At 40.8% G+C, this 23,789-nt stretch overlaps 1 protein-coding gene across 1 annotated transcript in view; it reads left to right on the top strand.

Annotated features, from left to right (window-relative positions):
- Positions 1–23,789, top strand: part of LOC124556609 (ERI1 exoribonuclease 3-like) — a 98,728-nt gene that overhangs the window by 66,129 nt on the left and 8,810 nt on the right. Inside the window, exons 4-5 of the mRNA XM_047130576.1 lie at positions 20,494–20,590; positions 21,025–21,210. Of these exons, the coding sequence (XP_046986532.1) occupies positions 20,494–20,590; positions 21,025–21,089 (162 nt within the window). The 3' untranslated portion in view covers positions 21,090–21,210. The remainder of the gene's footprint in view (positions 1–20,493; positions 20,591–21,024; positions 21,211–23,789) is intronic.

Here is a 23,789-nt window from a genome sequence, read left to right on the forward strand (position 1 = left end):
ATTGAAAGATTCATTGACGTTTTGTGTTTTCCCATGCAAAAACCTTTTCAACAGATCTGGATGGGCCATATCTCTAAATATAGGCTTCAGAGCCTCCATTACTGTTGAGGCACACTGTCTTTATGCTTAAAATCTGCCAGAGATCCTTCAGTTTCAGATTTTCTATATTTGCACCATGTCTCAGGAGGAGGAGGAGGACACAAACAGTGTTCGGGGTTGTTATCAGTTGAAATTTTATGATAGTAGATAGCCCACACTGTTCTCACCATCTTGTGCAAATCACTGGTGTTGTCCCTAATAGCTTTGCCATAATAATCTTAAAACTGATCTGTCACCTTGTCAGTCAGTCTGTCAGGACCTTTTATTGTTTTACCATCTGATAGCTTTGCATTGCCAAGTTTTATTTTCAATTGTCTGAGACATGCACCCATTCTATTTTTCACATGGCCTACACATTCTAGTTTAGTTATGGGCACACTGTAAGGTTTGCTGTCCACTACTGCTTTGAAAGACTTGCTGTCTCCATCTCCCAAGAACTGAATATACCTAACTCCCCTTTCTTCCTCAGATCACTGAAAAATATTTACTGCAGCAGCCACTTCCATCCCTCCACTTGTTCCCTCATAATTTTTTCCACAGTTTGGCTTATGGGCTTCTACTCTCTCTCTATCCATGTCAGCACATGTGCATCCTTGAGAATATTTTGACAAAATCTCAAGATCCAGGACTTTTCCAGTGTCAACACTTGTTGCCGTTGCAACTCCATTCTTAGATTTGTGTCTTTGTCTCTGCCAGGAACCATCAAAGGCAATACTGATATCAGTGCAACCATCACTTGCTTCCACTGCTTCTTTTGTTGCAGATATCATGGAATCTGTAGCCACTTCCTTTACACAAACACCAATGACATTTGTGTTGTGTTCATCCTCTGTAGGAGGACCTGGCAAATTCATGATGCTGCACAACATTTTCCCAGCTGCCCGACCCTTCCCATTGCACCTCAGTCCATATACTAATCTTACGTTATTAGTATACAAGTTGTTTTTGCACTTGCTTGATGTGCAAAATGATTTAGAGAATTCACAGTTCTGACAGGAAATATGTAAATGACAAACAATTCCTTTCCTATCTGATTCATCTTCAGACAGTGTTACTGTACCACCACAAAGAGAACAACTCCTTGCTTCACTTAGAACACGAGCCAAAATACCGAACTCCACAATTATACTCGTATCCATGTCTTTTTCTACACTGAGCTCTTCATAAACTCTATAGTCAACTTTCCTTTTTGAAGCACTGCGGGGTGGGGGCGGGGGGGGGGGGGGGGTGCGGCGGCTGTAGGCACTGCACTTTTCTTGTCACTGCTGTCACTTGTAGTTCCTTGTGATATACTCAAACAAGCTTCATCAGCTACACATTTTCGGTAAAACCTGTTAGCTTTGTTTCTTCACTTCTTGAATATTCCACATGGTTTTGTCATTTTTCTTCTGCAAAATGCTGTCAATGTCTGCTTGCTGCGCGAACTAAAACCCACTAAACAGAAAGCTGTTCACAAAACACTTCACGCCATTCAAACAGAGAGCTATGGAAACAATACACTGTGTAGAGCAGACTGTCAACTACAAAACAACAAAACCATAGCCTTCTACAGCAAATAGTTTTGGAAACATGACCGTTCAAATGAGTCAAAGCAAGTCACGAGGATGAAAACTGACAGTGCAGATGTACAGTAAAGGACGATAATACCAACAAGATAATATTTCCACCAAATAAATATCAGAATGTTCAGGAGATTCCGTAGATTTTAATGAAACAAGAAAATAATAATCAATTTTTTTTTCCATTTTTTGCCCCAGGTTTCCCCGGAGTCACACCATCTGGGGTGCCAATCGGTCTACCCTTCTATGACTGTATCAGGCGCTAATTAAGTCCCGTCTAGATTATGGGAGCCTTGCTTACTGTTCGGCATAACCTTCTGCGTTGCGGTTGCTTGACCCCATCCCATCCTTCACAGTGGGATCTGACTCGCCACTGGAGCTTTCTGCACAAGCCCTGTGAACAGCATACTTGTGGAGGCTGGTGTCCCTCCAGTGCGGATCCAGTGCCAACGATTACTGGCCACTTATGCTGCACATGTTTGTAGCTTGCCCGGGCATCCCAATTACTGTGTGCTGTTCCCCAACTCGGTTGTCCATCTTCCAGAACGGCAGCCCCGGTCAGGGTGTATGATCTCGGTTCATGTCCGGGCTCTTCTCTCGGGGCTTGAGTTTTTCCCTCTCCCACCTGTTTTCCGAGCCCATGTACATCTACCCCCGTGGTGTGTGTCACACCTTCGGCTCGATTCGGCACGGGGCCCGAAGGACTCAGTCCCTCCTGAGGCCCTCCGCCACCACTTTCTTTCACTCCTTGCCATGTTTCAAGGCTCTGACATGGTCTATACTGACGGTTTGATGGTTGCTGGTTGTGTTGGGTATGCTCTTACTCTAGGGGATCATTCTGAACAATGCTCATTGCCGGCTGGCTCCAGTGTTTTCACTGCCAAGCTGGTAACCACCTCTCGCACCCTAGAGTATATCCGTTCCTGCTCAGGTGAGTCCTTCGTTATCTGTAGTGACTCCCTGAGTGGTTTACGAGCTATCGACCAGTGTTTTCCTCACTCTCGTCTGGTGATGGCTATCCAGGAGTCCCTCCATACTCTTGCCTGTTGCGGCCACTCCTTGGTCTTTGTGTGGACCTCGAGTCATGTCGGCATCCCGGGAAATGAACGGGTAGACATGCTGGCCAAACAGGCTGTTAGTGCCCCGGCCTTGGAGATTGGCCTTTCGAAGTGTGATCTCAGGTCAGTTTTGCAGCAGAAGGTGCTTGGTGCCTGGGGTGATGAATGGCGCACCCTGCCTTCACCCAACAAACTTCGAGTTGTCAAAGACATTACAGGTGTGTGGCGCTCCTCCTTGCGAGCCTCCGGCAAGGACTCGGTTGTTCTTTGCCGGCTACACATTGGCCACACCTGGCTAATGCATGGTCATCTCTTGCGCCGTGAGGACCTACCTCTCTGTCGCTGTGGATCAGTGTTGACAGTGGTCCACATCTTGTTGGCCTGTCCATTTTTAACTGTGCTCAAGCAGACATTTGTACTTTTATCGGATGACGCTGCAATGGCAGACCTAGTTTTTAGTTTTATCCAAGCAGGGGGCCTTTTTATCACTCGATCTAAGGACCAAATGTATCATCTGACTTGAATGTTAGTGACATCTCTCAATACCAAAGATCTATGTCATTATGCAGGACAATCACCAGAATGTCATCTGGTCCTCAGATGGTGGACGCAGATGTGAAAGAGCTACTATGTACATGGTGCTCATATGGCGATACTCATTTGTGGTGGTCAGACAGGGTCAATCAGAACCTTGATGAGGAGTATGCCTGACCTCACATTCCAATGCAGCCCAACATCAAGCCACTGCCATATCCAAATTGCCCACAAATCTTGATATTGCATAATTTGACCAGCCAGCCAAATGGAGACCTTTAATGAGGCCACTTTCAAGCTCAATCAGGTGCTGATAACTCTTGTCTCTCATGAGTACATGACATCTTGAGTTCCTTCTCAGTGTTCACTCAGCATATGATAGTGTTCACTTCCCTTATACACCGTATTTATTCGAATCTAAGCCGCACTTGATTCTAAGCCGCAGCTGAAAAATGAGACTCGAAATCGAGGAAAAAAAATTTTCCTGCATCTAAGCCGCACCTGAAATTTGAGACTCGAAATTCAAGGGGAGATAAAAGTTTTAGGCCGCACCTCCAAATCAAAACAAAGTTGGTCCATTGTAATATGAGACACAATTTAGGTCAAATGAATGACGATACAGCTACAGTAGTTTGGTTCAAGTCATAAGCTTAGCAGTTAAGCTTTACCAGGTAGCCATTGCTATGTGTCAGGCGGTCCTTCCGTATTTGTACAGGTACCCTTCCTTTTCCATGTTCTTCGTCTGGTTTGAATTGATTGCTTAATTTTCTTTGATCTGATAAGTGCCATTCTCTTTGTTATAGGTGCTTACGTCACTCTAAGCTGAAGATGCATTACTGTACTGTGTCATGCATTGTTTGTCGCATTCTGATAATGAGTGTTTACGGCCTGTCACCACTCGCGGCATGGCTTGCTTTTGTGCGTGCTACCGCCGCTTACAATTAAAAAAAAAAGGGGGGGGGGGGAATTATCATCTCATTAGCTAAACAATGGCAAGAGACTGCTATTTGTTGTTACTTACACTGCTGCTTTCTTTGATAACGATCAACAAGAACCAAATAATAGACTGCGTATGATTGAAGATGTTCTGAACGAGAGTTTAGCGAAAATTTTTCTCCGTTTGAAAATCTTTGCAGACGTCTCTTTAGTACATTACATTCTGCACAGAAATTAGAGTCACCTTAGATTTAAAAATCTAGTCAATTGCCGTGCTTCATTTCTGACTGTATCACTATTCAGCATAAGAATAATATGAATATAAACATGACATGATATGTATATTCTTCCACGTTTACTGTTGTCTCACTCTAGTTTCGTAGTTTATTAGGCAGACAGAATTGAAATGAGATAGCAGCAAACACGAAAGAATACATGGCAAAATGTTTGTATTTCTATTATTCTTATGGTGAAGAGAATACTGCATGTGATTCACAATTCATAAAAGTTCCTATTAGCAACCATCTCTTCTCACAGGTAGGAAAAAATTCAGAACATAGAGTTGGCCATATTGACAAACATCCCTAACAGTCTTGCCAGTCGGATTTTCGTAGTACACTGAAACGCTGCAACATTCGAAGATGAACAATATGGAATTTGTATTTACTTCGATGGATAATGTATGAAAATGCAGTCTTTTTTTTACGCAGAGGTTTTGGCGCCAGTATTTATCTTTGTGCCTGCAAAGCATGCCTGTGTAGCGCTACATATATTCGATGACAAAAGTTAGTTGTGACGGCACCTACCAACATTTTTCAGAACTTCCGCTTACTTTGCACTCTATTCTAAGCCGCAGGCGGTTTTTTGGATTACAAAAACTGGAAAAAAAGTGTGGCTTAGATTCGAGTAAATGCAGTAACCTATCAGGCTTGGTAACAACATTAAACACGAATAATACTAATGCACTTTGGTGGCTGTTTTACACATCACAGAGAATTGAAATTCATTTATATTCCCACTGATTGTGTGTACGTGTATGAAGTCATAGTGACATCAGACCATATCTTCTGGATGACACAGTTTTTTGGTCAGGCAGTGTATATATTTTATTGTTTATGGCAGTTACTATACAGTGTTTTAGTAAGATATAGAGGCTGATCGTAATTAAAGTTCCAGTTTATAAACAATAACAAAATAATGCTGCACAGAACGATATCAAATTTGAACAGAATATTATCAAAGAAGGAGGAAATTTTATGGAAACAGAATAAATGAAAATTTTCCCACTAGATGGTACTGTAAACATCATAACATAAATGGGTTTGGCTACAAATGACAGATGAATCACAGTATGATGTGTATGGTGCAAGTAGCACATTAAACCAACAGTGCATTATGCATGACTGCATAAGTTTATCTTTCAACAGTTGTGGCATTGTTAGTAAGATAAGTCCATCCACCATGGCAAGGCTGTACCACATAGGGTAGGAAAACTTGGTTTTTAATTGTCCTGAGGCCAAGAACTGCTTAAAAATCAGTGAAATCAGTGTTTGGTATGAGACTGGCACATGACATGTTCAGTATGCTGTCCACTGTTTTCTGCCACTAGTTGAAATTGAGAAATAGCACATTCCACGACAGAGTGGAGTGTCTCAGGGGTCACATTCGGAATGTGATGCACAATGTGTGCCTTCAGTTCAGCTACATTGTTATCGGAGCACTGAATACATTATCTTTCAGATAACCCCACAGTCAGAAGTCTCTGACACTGGACTCGCATTCGGGAGGACGACGGTTCAATCCCACATCCGGCCATCGTGATTTAGGTTTTCCGTGATTTCCCTAAATCGCTCCAGGCAAATGCCAGGATGGTTCCTTTGAAAGGGCACGGCCGACTTCCTTCCCCATCCTTCCCTAATCCGATGAGACCGATGACCTCGCTGTCTGGTCTCCTTCCCCCCCCCCCCCCCCCCCCCAGAAAAAAAAAAAAAAACATCAGAAGTCACTCAGATTCATATCAGGTGATCTGAATGCCCAGGCTGTGGGGAAAATGATGGCTGATTATTCTCACATTTCCAAAATGCCTTTGCAGCAACTGCTTCACTGGCTGTGTCAGTGTGCGGAGGAGTGCTATCTTGCATAAAAATGACCCTACCCATGCAAACTCTTGAACGGTTGGAATAGTGTTTGTGCACAGAAGTCTCTCATAGCATTTGACAGTGACAGTACAGATAACAGGACCCATCACCTCGAAAAAATATGTCCCTATGATGAACTACACCATGAATGTGCACCACACAGTTACCTTTGCAGAATGAAGTGATACCTGTTGATGTGACAGTGGATTTTTTGTTTCCCATATTCTACAGTTTTGTGTATTGGCATGTCCATGGAGATAAAAATGGGCTTTGTATGTCCTCAGAATTCCATGGCCATTCGTTGTCCACTTCCATATGAGCAAGAAATTCTAGAGCAACATTTGTCTTACGGGCAGGTCAGCATGAAGCAACTCCTGATCGTGGGTAATTTTGTATGGCTAGCAATGCAGGATGTTTCGTAAATTGTTATGCACTAGGCATGTCCAGAGTTAGGGCAATTTTCCATACACTACATGTCTGCACACCATTGCTCGACCCCTCCTGTAATGCTGTGGCCACGCTTCTACTGTTGATTCAGTTGTTTTCCTCCCTCTGCCACACTGCACTTAAAAATAGCCTGTCTTTTGAATTTCATTATCATTTTCTCCAGTTCCTTGGCAGACAATGGACCAATGCCTCTTTTTTCATAACATTGACTGTCAGGAACTTCTGCAGAGCTCATGTGGTCACCGTTCTTGTGAAAAGCTTTGCCGGCAGTGTGCTAATCATCATTGAGACAGTCATGCTGTGGTTTGCAGACACAAACAGAGGAACAGCTGTGCACCCCACTTCTTTTATTTTGCATATTCTGCTGCTTACAGTACCATGTACTGGTAAAATTTTCATTATTTTTTTTTTTCTTTCCATGAAGTTTCCTACTTCTTCCATAATATTTCATTCAAACTTGGTGTCGTTCTTAGCAGCATTTTGGAACTGTAACTTTAATTGTAATCACCTTGTATTTTAAATAACAGGTTTTATTTGTTCATATAAATCATTAATAGTACATAAATTGAAAATAAAACTTCCAGGGAGATTAAAACTGTGCACCGGACTGAGACTCAAACTCAGGACCTTTAACTTTCACAGTCAAGTTCTCTACTGACTTGAGCTACCCAAGGATGACTCGTAACCTGTCCTCACAGCCTTACTGCTGCCAGTACCTCACCTTCTTCCTTCCAAACTTCACAGAAGCTCTCCTGCGAAACGTGCAAGACTAGCACATGTGGAAGAAAGGATATTGCAGAGACATAGCTTAGCCGCAGCTGGGGGATGTTTCCAAAATGAAGTTTTCACTCTGCAGTGGAGTGTGCACTGATATGAAACATCCTGGCATATTAAAAGTGTGTGCTGGGCCGGGACTTGAACTCTGGTCCTTTGCCTTTCACGGGCAAGTAGAGCACTTTACTGCGAAAGGCAAAGGTCCTGAATTTGAGTCTTGGCCAGACACCCAGTTTTAACCCACCAGGAAGTGTCACATCAGCGCACAAGCCTCTGCGGAGTGAGAATGTACATAAATTACTGATTAGAAATAAAAGAAAAAAGGGCTATAAGTAAGAGTTGGGAAACTGCCCCTTTCCAAAATGTGCTTATTACTTAATTCTACTTCATATTTCCTTGTTTTGAGCAAAGAAAATTCTTTGTTTGTGCCATTGAAGTCAAATTTAGCATATGTGTCCTATTCTGTCAACAAGATGGCTAAATTTGACAGTCTGCTTGCACCAATATTTGACCTTAAATACTTTTTTTGGCATCCTTAATTTTCTGAAACTCCATTCTCAAGATGCTACAGTCACTTCCATTGTCATAATTGTTATCAAAGCTATTTTGATGTTAGCATAAGCATTTCTGAACAAATACTTCAGAAAATCTTAAAATTTACAAATGGGAAGTTGTGTGAATGTTCGTGTTCAGACATTTCACTTGGAACTTGAAAGCAGCTATTTTGGTAACTAGCTCTACAGTATTAATATCTCTGCTGCATTTGGCATCAAAATCAGCTGCACATTTTTCAAGATAATATACAGAGCTTTTTTCTTTTAAAGTGTTTTCTTGATAGGAAATTAACACCAGACAAATGGTGTGATACATGTGCGACCCGTTTTTCATTTCACTTATTATTCTATCAGTTACACTGAAGCACTCTGACTCAGTCTTCCACCTGTCCTCAGTCAGCAAAAATCAGAAGCTTTTGGCCAAATAACATATTTGTTTTAGCACTTGCTCACTGACATTAAACATGCTACAACATCGTAGCAAACGCCATTGCTGAACATGAGCGAGTTTTTAGGCAGCAACAGTCGAAACCTACGACATGATTGCTACATACACCATGTTAACAGTAGACATCTGTTGGTAGTAGTGTTTACTATATAATGCTACTTGGATGAAATGACACTGTTGCAACAGCTTGCACTTACAGTCATAAGGAAAGGCCTCTCGTGGATATAAAATAACAACATGATACTTAGGAGAATTCTCTTTTAATTCTCAAACCTTTTTTTCCATCCCTTGGTGCCTGTGCACTTGGCGGGTTGACAAGTTCTAGTAAAATATTATCAGTCATTGACATTAACTCAATCAGACTATGGAATGGACACTTGCAGGCCAACAGCGCCTTCAGTTTTAGACCTGCTAGACTCCATGCATTTCCATGGAGGTCACCTTGCTACTGGAGTTTTCTGCACGTACCCTGTCAGTAGTCTCCTTGTGGAAGCAGGTATCCCACCTTTGAGTGTTCATCTCCAACAACACTCAATTATGTAGTTTAAGATTTTTACTGTGGGTCAGAACATCCCTCTTATGTGACTTTTCCAGAACCCTAACATCAGTTGTTTTTATGAACCATTTGAAAACGTGGAGAACAACAACAGTTACACCAGAAGGCGTGGTTTGGGAGCTCATTTTCTCCATAATAATTTGGTCACACAACCCACAAATGGAGCTTTCTCACTGATGTATTCCTCGATTTGTGCAAATGGATGTCCCTTGTGGTATAAAGGATCACATAGACCCTAATGTTTATCACCATAGGTTCTGTTTAGCCCTTCATGTCTATGCCACCTTTAGTACAACCCCGCCGTCTCCAAGAACAATGAAGAAGTTGGATACGGATATATCAACAAAAAAATGTATGAACAGCCCAAAGTATGCAGTATCTACAAGGCAGAATTAAAGCAAAGGCACAGAGCTCTCAACCTGACAGAAATATTCTCTTGCACAGACTTTCTCAGAAGTTCGAAGATGATTGACAATTACTCATGGACTCAGCCATTGATCTCCACCATCATGATCTCCACAAAACCAGATTCTCCATGTCATTCCTCTGGATGCTGACCTAAATAGGCATCTCAGTCAGTGATCGTGCTGTTACATTAGTTAATGGAATCCCCAAAATAAATGTGCTGGCAGTGCAAATTTCAGAATCTGACTTACAGTTGCTGTATCTTACAGTAGTGGGAAGCCAACAAACTCCGAAGGATAAAAGTCTCCATCAAGAAGGGGGGGCATGCCACTTCGCCTCTCTCGAAGAGAAACTGCGCCTTTGTAGCATCCGTACTGATCATACCCGTGCCACACATACATCTACGTACTACAACAAGAGAACCCTCCCCCGTACACCTTCAGAGCGACCCTGACAGTCTGCATGTGCTAGTGGCATGTCCAGACCCACTCGACCTACGCCATAATTTACATTTCAGCTAGTGATTACCATGTATTCGTGCTGATGATGTAATGAAAGCATCGTGTTTATTAACCTCTATGTGGGAAAACGTATATTACTACTTAAGTTAAAGCACTCATTTTAGTAGTCAACTTATGGGGTAAAGTTGGGGAGGAACACCTCGCACCACTTTTATTGTCCCAGGGATATTCTCCCCTGGCTGCACCCCTACCCAGACATAAAATCCGAATCTTAACTCCCTACACTTAAAAAATATTTGTATGTTATTTGTCCTTATCATCTATAATATGTTGAATGACTTATTCATTTTTAGTGTATCCTCTACTGGGATAGGTGTCATGTAGGCAGAAATGGAGGGGGAGTTGTGAGGTTATAACTTCTGCCTTGTTTCAATGGAAACTTGATCCACACACTTCCAACTGCAGGTCTACCTGTAGTTTTCAGATATGCTTCTATTGGTAAAAGACATGGTATTTGCAAATTTTTGTCTGATAAATTTATTTTCATCTATCATTCATCACCTTCCAGTTTAGTAAGTAAATTATTAAGTAAGTATCCATATTGGCTTGTAAAGTGACAGCCTTGAAAACTGAGCCCAAGTGGAGTGAGCTGCTAAGTCTCTTTATTATCATCAGGAGTGCCCGAGGAATGTCTGATAGGACCACTGTTATTCTCTATACACATAAATGATCTGGTGGATGAGAAACAGCGATCTGCAGCTGCTTACTGATGATGCTGTGGTGTATGGGAAGATGGTGTTGAGTGACTGTAGGTGGATACAAGATGACTTAGACAAAATTTCTAGTTGGTGTGATGAATGGCAGCTAGCTCTAAATGCAGAAAAATATAAGCTAGTGCAAATGAGTAGGAAAAACAATCCCGTAATGTTCGAATAAAGCATTAGTAGTGTGTTGCTTGACACAGTCACATCGATTAAATATTGAGTCATAACATTGCAAAGCGATATGAAATGGGATGAGCATGTAAGGATTGTAGTAGGGAAGGCAAATGATTGACATCCATAGAGGAAAGCTAGTGTGTGTGTGTGTGTGTGTGTGTGTGTGTGTGTGTGTGTGTGTGTGTGTGTTTCGAAGAACAAGCTTGAGAAAATTTAGAAAATAGGTATTTGAAGCTGTCTGCAGAACAATTCTACTGCCAGCAATGTACATTTCCCATAAGGACTACAAAGATAAGAGAAATTTGGGCTCATATGGAGGCATATAGACAGTCGTCTTTCCCTTGCTCTGTTTGCCAGTGGAAGAGGAGAGGAAATGACTAGTAATGGTTCAACGTACCCTCCGGCACACATCATATGGTGGCTTGCAGAGTATGCATGTAGATGTAGATTATGACTATTGGTGATGCACAAACACTGTACTTTTGAATACTTCAAGTGATCTAGTTTCTGTTTTGCATCGGCAAAACTGGGAGAAGCTGATGGTTTCAGTGTGATGTGAACCTCATAATTGATAGTTACTTGAGACCAGACGAGACAAAAACAAATCCTTAAATTGATGACATATGTCTTTCATGGCTTAGATTGATACATATATAGGTAAGAAAGCGATTAATTTGTCAATTGTAAACAGGAAATGTTTGAAGGCCATATAAATTCTCAACTTTGGCAACTGTGAGGCATTTTGGTAAATAACTTTGATGCTGAATGTGCCTTTAATTGGTAACTGATGATCACCTTTTGCACGTAATCATATTTTTGAGCAAGCAAGAGAGCAGATTCAAAGAGAACATATGTTCGCCACTTGTCCAATGAAATGGAAGCACCTGGTCTATTATTGGCTTAACTTTCTTATTATTTATTAGCGAATCAATCAGTAATTCATGTGGAGATCTGATACCAGGAATCAGCTGAGGGGTGATAGTGTGTACATAATATGAATCAGGAGAAGAGTGCCGTCGCAAGAAACGGCAGACCCAACCGAGGTGGCTTAAGTGATGATTTATTAGTCGCGGGGTATAGTGGAGTGGCACAACAATGCAGAGTGGAGCTGTGTGTCTGGCCGTTGCCACAGTGCTGCTTTGTGCCTGGGTATAGTGGGGTAGGGAACAGTGCAACCACCGGGCAGGCTCACTTGACTGCATGGACTGCAAACATGCGTGCCAGCCGATCTGTAGTCTTTCTCAAATGATTTTAAAGAAACTATTCAGTGAAAAAATTTGATTCTCATACATCTCATAGCTTTACTCGCCAGCTTAACGATGAACTGCCTATCATTTTGTTAATGGTCATAGTTATTGTGATATTTCAAAATTAAGTAACCTACTGCAAGAATTTCAAAAAGTTTGCATTGAAAAATAGCACTTGCTATGAATTTGCATTTGGTGCATGTTAGGTCATATGTTCCTGCATATGAAATGTGGCTGACATACTGAATTATACTTTAAGCTTAGAATAATATCACTGTCTGTCACCAGTCTTGAGAAAATAGATTGTATGTTAAGCACTTAGTCCTGAACTCTAGTGTGAGCAAAAAAGCCAGAATGAAATATTTGTAACATTCCTCATATCTCACAAACAGTTTGAGATATCAAAACAAGATTTTAGGAAATGATAGTACTCAAAGAGGAGAATATTTTGTCGTATGATTAATTGGCCAAACTTTCATATCTAACTGGTATTCAAGCTACTACAGATTTTTCCAGTGAAATAACATTATTTTTAAGGCTCATCATTTTTAAGGGTTGTCAATAGCTGATGAAATGAGAATTGTTACAGGTTCCTAGAAACCAGTAGTAGTTTTTGAGATGTTGCTCTGACATTCACAATAGGAAATACAACCATTGTAAGTATTGTGTAGTCAACTACCAGACTGTTGTGGGGTTGCCTCCAGCCACTCTACACGTGAGTGCCTTTTTCTAAATACTGTAAATGATTTATGTAACATGAACAACTTTCCATCTGCAGTCGGTGATGTTCACAGAAAACAAATTGGTCTAAAATGCCCAGAAAATGCCGGTACATTGTTTTACGGCTACAAAAATTTTCATTTAATCATACTACTAGCAGTTGCAGATCATCAGGGGAAATTCGTTAGAGTCGATGTTGAGGGTTTGGGAAGGAAAGGGAAGGCGGTAGATTTTATTCTTCTAGTATTTTTCGCTTGATGCAAGAAGGGAAGCTTAATATACTGCCAGACACTCCACTACTAAATACATCAGTTGAATTGCCTTTTGTATTCATTGGAGAGGAGACATATGCATTGGGGCATGTTAGCAAATATTACAGTCAATGTGTTTTAGATCCATGGAATGAATATTTTAACGAACAGTTTTCTGGACCATGATAATTAATAGAATGTGCTTTTGGAATAATGAGCACAAAGTGGTGCATATTTTGGAAGCCAATAGAAACTTTAGCAGAATTTGTTGATGATGATGTGAAATGTACGTGTTCTCCACAACACTGTCATTGACCTACAACGATCTCTAAGTATCGATGAGCAACATACAGTAGACATTGAGCATTCTGTGTAAGACATACATCAGACAGGACGAAACTTTAACAGACCTTCAAATGAAGCTGTGCAAATGAGACGGTTTTGAAAACATTTTCTCACCTAGTAAAACATGATTTTTATGTGTTTCTCAGCTGTGCTACTTCAACTTTATTATTGCCTCTCATTTTAAGACAATGGGAGAATAAGAAATTAATGAAATGTGTTCTGTACTTACAGTCTGTAATAGTGCTGCCACCTCATCACAAAACTTGTCTAGAATGAATCAGTTGAGATGATAGTTGTTTTCGTGGTCCCATAAAGGATGCCAGATAAAAACACTTTCGCTCATAGCTTCAGCTGATACCATTTTCTCTATGCAAGGGGGCTCGGGTTCAATTCGCTGCAGTGGACTGGGTGTTGTGTATCCTTCATCACCATTTTCATCATCATTGACATGCAAGTCACTGAAGTGGTGTCAATTAAAAAGACTTGCAATACAGCAGCCAAAACCCGAAGGGGGTATCCCATTCAATAAATGCCATATGTTCATTTAATTTTATTTCAACACTACAACAAAAGAAACACAAGTGCCAGCCAGCAACAGTACAGACTCTGCTACCCGCAGCAGAGTCACTCGAAATGCTCTGGTCGCTGTCTGTTTAAAACAAACATGTTTGATTCTCTCAGCACCACTCTGTGCCATTCTGCTCCGCGCCCCATCACTTGCAGCATCACACACACTGAACAGCACTGGTTTGTTTCACCATTGCTGCTCTGCTTGCCATGCCATGCTGCTCTGGTCGTGCTGCACCACTCCAATATAACTGCAGTATTACTTGTAGGTGGAGCCGGCCGCTGTGGCCGAGTGGTTCTAGGCACTTCAGCCCAGAACCACACTGCTGCTATGGTCGTAGGTTCAAATCCTGCCTCGGGCATGGATGTGTGTGATGTCCTTAGGTTAGGTTAGGTTTAAGTAGTTCTAAGTCTAGGAGACTGATGACCTTAGATGTTAAGTCCCATAGTGCTTCGATCCATCTGAACCATTTGAACTTGTAGGTGGCAGTTGGATATGTTGTTGATGTGGATACTACTTGAAGCACTCAAGACATAAAGGTTATTATTTGCTTCTCATGAAATAATTTTGATTTTTGACTACAACTAGAAAAAGGGGCGAAGGATTAACTGGAGGTTCACCTATTCTGTTTATCAGACAAGCTGGTTTTCATTCATTGGAGAACTGCATCTCTATACTAGAAGAGAGGGCAGGTGTGATGCAACACAACAACTGAGTGCAGTTGATTGATCTGTAAGTTTAACCTATCATTGACATATCTTAGTACATTTGGAGTCATTGTCCTGCTCTCAGTAATTTTCACACCACCTTCTAATATTGGATTTGCTAAAAGTAATAGTTCCAAGTGCATGACTTCCACTGGGGCAAAACATGTGGCCAAATCATGAATAAGAGAATCTAAATATGTCTGCTTGAAATCGTGTTTCAACAGATAAAAGTTACACTTTGTACTTAAGCCTTTTATGTGTGGTATCCGTCCATGATAGGATTGGTTGGGCAGTGTTCAACACTGTTACATGTGAAGCCTGCTTCACAGGCTGGTACCACCAGAGGTAAGTTGCGCTGCAGTTTGTAGTCCTCTTACAGGTTCTGATCTGCATATAGTGCGTCTTCTCAAAGTTTAATGACAGTGAATTAGCTTTAAACCACTTATTAATGTCAGTGAAAATTTGATTAGCAGCTATTTCTAAATCTATACTTGACTTGCTACTTATTACAATATTTGTATCATCTGCAAACACAAGAAACTTAGCATCTGGTAATGTAACAGATGAGAGGCCATTAATGTACTGCAAGAAACAGCAGTTGACCCAAGATGGAATCGTTAGAAACACCACATGTAATTAATTCTCAATCAGATGATGACCGACTGCTTACTGCACAGATATTTCGCAGTGACACACATTGTTTCGTGTTAGAGAGATAAGACTCAAACCATTTCGCAGCATTGCCGGTGACACCAAATATTCTAATTTACTTAAGAGAATGCTGTGGTTCACACAGTCAGAAGCTTTTGACAGGTCACAGAAAATGCCAGAAGCCTCTCATTTATTATCTAATGAATTAAGTACATTCTCACTGTAAGTGTAGATAACTTTCCCTATATCAGAATCCTTAAGAAATCCAAACTGGGACTTGGGCAATATATTATTTGGAGTCAGATGCTTAAGGAAACACTTGAACACAACCTTTTCAAATATTTTTGAGAAAGCTGGCAAAAGTGAAATTGGTCAATAGTTTGAAGGTATCTCTTTATCCCCTTCTTGTAAAGAGGCTTAACTTCAGCATATTTTTGCCAGTCTGGAAATGTTCTGCTGATAATGGATTGATTACATGAATAACTTAAGATAGAACTCAACTCACATGAGCACTCTTTAACTTCGTTGATATGTTATCAACTAGAATACTTAGATTTTAAGGATTTTATGATGGATGCTACTTCTTTGGGAGGTGTGAGTGTTATTTCCATTTTACGGACTTTATGTGTGTGTGTGTTTGAGGTTTACAAACCTCACAGACAGAGGCAAAACAAGAGGAGAAGGAACACACTAAAAAGGAAGGGAGACAAGGAAAAGAGAACAGAAACCGAAGGGAAACAAGGAGGTAATCGTGACTGGCTGACCTCTTACCTAAAACCTGGGTGAGCCAGTCACCCAGCAGCACATTAAAACCCTCTCCCTAAAATCCGAGGCAACAAATTGGACAGGACACAAAACCGTAAGACCTTAACTACAGTCGTTGCGTCATCTTGTAAAATAGAGGGCAAATCCGGTGGCAAAGAAACCACCACCCTCTGGTCAGAGAATAAAAGACAGTCAAGTAAAATGTGGTGGACAGTAATCTGGACGTCACAAGCACTGCAGATTGGGGGGTCCTCCCGCCGGAGTAAAAAACCATGCGTTAAGGGACTGTGCCCGATGCGGAGGTGAGTGAGGAGAACCTCATCCCGCCTGCATGACTGGTAGGACGTACGCCACGGCCGTGTGGTGGCCTTGACCAGACGCAGCTTATTTTCACCGACTGCCAGCCACCCCTCTTTCCACTGACGCAGAACGCGAAAACGCAAAAGGGAGGTAACAGCATGGAGGGGGACGGCACATGCAATAACGTGAGGGAGGGAACATGCATCTTCGGCAGCCACATCCGCCAGTTCGTTTCCCCTAATACCCACGTGCCCCGGCACCCAGCAGAAGGAAACCTCCTTCCCCTGCCGTTGCAGGTGGAGTAGGGCATCGTGGATGTTCTGGACGACCGTATCCGCTGGGTACAAGTGTTGCGTGGTCTGAAGGGCACTCAGGGAGTCAGAACAGATGAGGAACTTAAGACTGGGAACACATCTCATCTGCTCCAATGCCCGCAAGATCGCAAACAATTCGGCATCAAAGATGGTAAACACCGCAGGAAGCCGTAACTTGACGACACGATCAGGGAAAACAACAGCACAACCAACAGAGTCCCCCTGTTTAGAGCCATCCGTAAATACTGGTACATGGTCTACTGACTTTATTTTTAAAGATTTGTCTGAGATACTCCATTGCACTGTTCACCGAACCTGATAACCCCAAGCTGTCAGCAACAGAAATGAAGTACTTGTTTAAGAGGTTTACAACTCTACATGCACTTGTTACCAAAGTCTAATTTATTTTTAGAGCTATCTGTTCCTCTTCCATTTTGGCCCCACCTGTCTCTGTCTTCACTATATCCCATACAGTTTTTATTTTGTTGCCTGATGTAATTATCTTTTCCTCATAATAAAGCTGCTTCGATTTCTGGATTACTTGCTTCAATATTTTGCTGTATTCTTTGTAATGCATTACAATTCTAACATGAGAGTTGTTCCTAGATAGTAATACAGTCTCCCTTTTGTCCCACATGATATCTTTATTCCTTGTGTATTACACAGTTTATTTTTTGACTTCTGTGTGATGTAAGCTACCTTTAGGGGAAATCAGTTTTCAAAAGTGAGGTAACTTTATTAATGACTGCTTTGTATTTTCCATTTCAGTCAGAAGTATTGTAACCATCTATCCAGTTCATGTCTTTGAGCAATTTCCCGAATTTCTCAATTTTTGACTTATTTATTACCCTCCTGTACGCAGATTTAATAGATTTTTTTATCCTGACAAGTTTCAACATTTAACAGAAGATGCTGCATGTCATGATCAGATATCCCATTTACTATTGGTTGTGTGATACAACTTTTTTCCCTAGATCTGTCTACAAAGGTGTTATCAGTAGCAGTCTCAGAGCATTCACATATCCTAGAAGCAAAGTTCACAGTAGGAACTAACATACTATTATAAAAGACTTATTATGAAATACTACTTCAATTGCACAAGCTTCTAAATGCTTCTCTGAGCTAAATTTATTAATATCAATATTCTTGAAATGAAAACATTTTCTTACAAATGTGGCATCTCCTCCTTTCTCCATATTTTCTCTACAGAATTAAGAAGCTAACTTGAATCCTGTAACATTTAACATATCTATACAAGTGGTCACATGTTCAGAGAGGCAGATTATATCAACTGGTTTGCTCAACTCTAATTCTTCAACACAAATAAGTAACTTATTAAGCGTATCTCTTGGTCCTTGGATATTCTGATGCAATAACAATAATTGATTTTGTACACTGGCTGAATTATAACTGGATGAACCTAATTTTCCTGCCGGTTTTTGAGTATCTGTAGTTTCAATCAGAGGTTGCCTGCATGGATTCTGTACATTAAAATTTGTTTTCTGGCTGCCTGTTTTATCAATGTGAATGTCATTTTCAGCCGGTCTCTGAACATGTTTTGTTTCTGTCCTCCCTACCCTAAAAAACTGCTGATCTGTCACTTGTAATCACTTACAACTTGTGGCAGTGCCCCCCCCCCCCCCCCCCCCTCCCCAAGATATTTGCTATTAGCCCAGACAGTTTTCCCTTCCCTTTCCTGTTGAGGTGGAGGCTATGCCTAGTATAATCCCACCTGCTGATAGAGTCAACAGGAACCACACTGATATGAGACCCCATATCTGATCCAAGCAGCCATTCCATCTCTAAATTAACTCTCCTAATAGAAGAGTTTAAATGAGGTGGGTCATGGCGGCCTCAGAACAGACACAAGCCCAACACCAGTATGTCTCGTTGCTGAAGCTATCTTTACCAGGTCACTCTCAGTTGAATAATTAGGGCTCTTATCTATGCTCTGGCCCACCCCACCCACTATTATCACGGTGTCTTCCTTTATGAAGTCTTTGCAAAGTGAACCTACATCCTGTATCGCCTGACCCAGACTTGCACTAGGTTTAAAAAAACTTGTAACCTGACCCTAGTTCATCCTGCAACAGTTGTGAACTACCTAACAACAAAACTGTCTTCTTCTTCACAGCATTTCCTGGCTTCTTACTTTTCAAACACTTTTTGAAAGTTTGTTTTGTCCTATCCTACTCCTACATCTATTTGTGGCTCATAGTTTCCAATTGTGACAACAGATCAAACCTTTTTTCCACATTCACAACCACACTGTCTGAGAACATCCTATTCCGCTTTCTTCTATAACCTGTTGTCACTTCCCACCTCTCTTTTCCCTTCTCCGCCCTTAACCTTTCCAGCTCTTGTTTTGCTCTATCTAGTTCCATCTGAAGGGCAGCAATCTCCCCCTCCTGTTCCACTCTCTTCCTGTGTCTACAGCAAAACCTACACAACCAAGATTGGCGATTGAAAGAGGTAATCACCATCCCCAAATTGCTCTTCAACAGTGGGAAGCAAGAAGATGCTTAAACCATCAGAAACATCAATGTAGGCACTGGCACTGGCACTACACACGCTGGCAGATGACGTTCACTGGGCATTCGCAGTACCCACACCCTGCCATCGGATCACCTCATCGTGTACCATGATTAGTCACTGCACACAACGTTTTTCCACTGTTCAATCGTCCAATGTTTATGGTCCTTACACTGAGCGAGGCATCGTTTGGCATTTACCGGTGTGATGTGTGGCTTATGAGCAGCCACTCAACCATGAAATCCAAGTTGTCTCACCTCCCGCCTCACTGTCATAGTACTTGCAGTGGATCCTGATGCAGTTTGGAATTCCTGTGTGATGGTCTGGATAGATGTCTGCCTGTTACACATTCCGACCCTCTTCAACTGTCAGCGGTCTCTGTCAGTCAACAGACGAGGTCAGGCTGTACGCTTTTGTGCTGTACGTGTCCCTTCACGTTTCCACTTGACTATCACATCAGAAACTGTGGACCTAGGTATGTTTAGGAGTGTGGAAATCTTGTGTACAAACGTATGACACAAGTGACACCCAATCACCTGACCACATTTGAAGTCCATGAGTTCTGCAGAACGCCCAGTTCTGCTCTCTCATAATGTCTGATGACTAATGTGGTTGCTGATGTGGCGTACATGGCAGAAAGGTGGCAGCACAATGCACGTAGTATGAAAAATGTATGTATTTGGGGGTGTTGGGATACTTTTGATCACATAGTGTACTTCAGGTAAGTGTTGAACAGGTATTTTGCTTAAAGTCTCTGCCAGTCTTTCTTCCTCTTTGTCCGTAGTCAATATTAATAGTGAGCAAACATGTTATGTCTAAGTTGTTAGATTGCTGAGCAGCATGATCTGTAATGTAACATCCACCACAACAGTCACAAGTAAATAGGAAGGAACCTGCTAAAGATTTAGCAACTCTCTTGATCTGAGAGAAATTGTTTCAAGAGTTTATTTATAAGCTAGTATCATACACAGATAATTGACTCCATTTCCTAACATCTGTTGTGGAGCTTTAAAATATGCATACTTGATTGATCTCACAGCTGATACAGCAAAAAAAAAAAAAAAAAAATGCTATTCACTGTGAAACAGATCTTTTTGTGTTGGTGCTGTTACTGTTGGGCATTGTGCTCTGGTAGATTCACAAAGTGCATACAAAAATAATTTTATATGTTTATTTCATTCATCAGTGCATCGCCAGGGCAACTGGACATTACCCATCCAGCTTAAAAAGTGCTGTGGAAAGATTTGGAATAAAATTTTCTGGCCGCCAGCATTCTGGTATAGGTATGATACTTAATAATATGTTTTATTTAATAATTTGGTTGTTTTGAAAGTAAAATAGTACTTACAGGTTAATTCTTAGTGTTGTAAATACAGAAGTGGGAACTATTAATAATGCTAGTTATTAAGAATGGGTTTTACTTTATTGTGTGACTTAAGCTGTATTTTCGCACAGTCCCACCATGATAACTTTCGACAAAATAACAGTATTACTTAGTTTTTTCTTTATGTTGCTCACTTAAGATCCAGATTTTTGTGTTATCTGATTTATCTTGTCTCTGGTTAGCCTTAAAATTATTCTTTTTGAAGTCCTTATTACACCTCTGTTTTCAGTTATTACGCAATGCTTTCATTTTATAATGTGTAGTGTGACCTTTTTCTTTGTTACTATTCTTGTTAAGAAGCTATAATTTGTAACAGTGTCATTTATTTTACAGATGACTGCTACAACATGGTTTCAATTATGAAACTCCTGGCAGAGAAAGGATATGTTTTCAATTAGCTCCAGTACATAAACTGTGATGTGGCAGGAACAGAAGTGTTTTCTTTTGCCATGAGTATGGTGCCAAATAATGAACTGAGGATTATACACACGGAATTGGCAAAATAATTAAGTTGAAGAGGTACAGTTTATTTTGTTTTTAGTACAGATTATATAGTGTTATAATGTATGTAGTTAAGCAGCTTACAACATGAAACTTGCACCATTATGAACAGAAATATCTCAGAACGAGCTTATTTATGTGTCTGGATGATGACATGGAGTTTGTTTAACCAGAGATGAAATGCTCAAAATCACACTAATGTTTTATGGGTCATTGGGAATCCTCATGCTGCAGATGTGCCTTCAACATAGATAATTAGTGAACTTATGGACAGACTGACCCAGTAATTGGTTATGAAACTTAACTACTTCTCTTCCATTTAAGTGCATCTCTGAGGGACATAATCCTCCTGTCATTGGAAGGTGTCTGCTATGATCTTTGTGCATAAACTGGAGCACCAGCATGTTAAAACTACATTCATTTCACACATCTTGTCATGAACAGGATGAGAGTGAGAAGGGGAAAATCTGAGGGGACAAGATCAGATAAATAAGGTGGGTGTGGAATGACTTCCCAACCCAATTCCTATATAGTTTTTTGTTGTCAGTCTAAGAGAATGTGGGTGGACATTATCATGGAGTAGCATCACTTCACGCAGTCTTCCTGGTTGTTGTTCTTGGACTGCATTTGCAAGAGGTCTCAGTTGTTGATAATAAGTGTTAGCGGTGATCGTTACATGTCAGGGAAGAAATTAGTAGTGCACCTCACTGTCGCTGTTCCACCAGCTGTGTTACATTATCTTTCGTGGATCCATGCAGATCTTTGTACGGGGAGTTCCTGCTGTGTTTGGGTTCAACCATTTCTTTCTTTACCTTGATGTTAGCATAGAGAGATAATTTTTTGACACCAATAAAGATACAGCAAAGGAATGGTCAGTGAGCCATTTGATGATGAGCAAGCAGAGCCACCCCAGTGATTTTTGAGATTTTGGCTTGGAGCACGTGGTACACAGGTACCAGATTTTTTAACCTTCCCCACTGCATGTAAATGTTGCATTATTGTGGAATGATCACGGTTCATTGCATTTGCCAGTTCTTGTGTACACCTTTGTGGATGATTGTGGATTAAAGTATTTAAATAATCTCCATCAAACCCCGAAGGTCTTCCTGAACATGGAGAGTCACTAATGTGTAAACAATCCTCCTTAAAATATGAAAACCATTTTCGTGCCATGCTCTGTCCAGAGGCGCTATCTTTATACACAGCGCAAATGTTTTTGGTTGCCTCTGCTGCTGTCACTCCTCTACTGAACTCAAACAGAAGAATATATCGGAAATGTTCAGATTTCTCCCCTCCGTAGTCCATGTCTTAGCTTCCACAGCTCCACTCACTATCTCCCAATGACAAACTGACAATGTGTAAACTCAAATAGCAACAGTGAACTACAAATAAAAAGTGACAATTGATAAATAATCCCATAGCAACCAAGGTACCAATATACAAAACAAAAACACTATGAAATTACACACAAGTGTAATAAATACATGCATATTTATCTATCTAAATTGGTGTATGAAAGTGTGAAACACTTATTTGACTATGAAACTTACTAGCAGATTAAAACTGTGTGCCCGACCAAGACTCGAACTCGGGACCTTTGCCTTTCGTGGGCAAGTGCTCTACCATCTGAGCTACCGAAGCACGACTCACTCCCGGTACTCACAGCTTTACTTTTGCCAGTATCTTGTCTCCTATCTTCCAAACTTTACAGAAGCTCTCCTGCGAACCTTGCAGAACTAGCACTCCTGAAAGAAAGGATACTGCGGAGACATGGCTTAGCCACAGCCTTGGGGATGTTTCCAGAATGAGATTTTCACTCTGCAGGGGAGTGTGCGCTGATATGAAACTTCCTGGCAGATTAAAACTATGTGCCCGACCAAGACTCGAACTCGGGACCTTTGCCTTATTTGACTAGTTTGCTGAATCAGCCATTTCCACTGAAGCAGTTTTTGTTAGGAAGTAATTTTTTTATGTCATTAATGAGATAGTGAATTTTTTTATTTGATAATGGTTCTGAACCAAAGTTTTTTCAAAGTTGAAGTACATTATCTCCCAAAGGTACGATGGCCTGAATTAATAAGGTATCTTAAGTTGCAGGATATCAAAATGTGTCTGTTGGGTTTCAAAATGAGTTATAAATTGTGGTGTCCCACATTGGTAGGAGTTTAGAATGTTTCCATTTTGGATCTCTGGGGGAATCTAAGTTAGGTATAATGCACGTAAATTGATACCACACTAAAGCTGCATGCAAATATTAACAATTGTGAGAGAAAAATAGTAATTTGGATGGTCAACAGCTGATTGGAACTAAAAATTACTAAATGGAAAGAAAGAGACAGGAATACAGGGGGTGGGGAGGTGTGAAAACACTCATGTCAGTTCAATAAACACAAAATGTTAAAGGCAATAACAAAAATTAAGAACTGCAACATTGATTTTGTTGTTCTGTGACTTTGATATTTCTCTTGACCTCAAGTTGTAGATAACGTACTCGCCCTGTTGCTACATTTCTTTCCTTTTTTTCTTTAGTTGCCTCTTGGAGAAAGACGCTCAGTGTCAGTTTTTTGTGTTATTATTCAATCAAAACCCATACATTG

This window comes from Schistocerca americana, chromosome X, assembly GCF_021461395.2.
Source record: "Schistocerca americana isolate TAMUIC-IGC-003095 chromosome X, iqSchAmer2.1, whole genome shotgun sequence".
Lineage (NCBI taxonomy): Eukaryota > Metazoa > Arthropoda > Insecta > Orthoptera > Acrididae > Schistocerca > Schistocerca americana.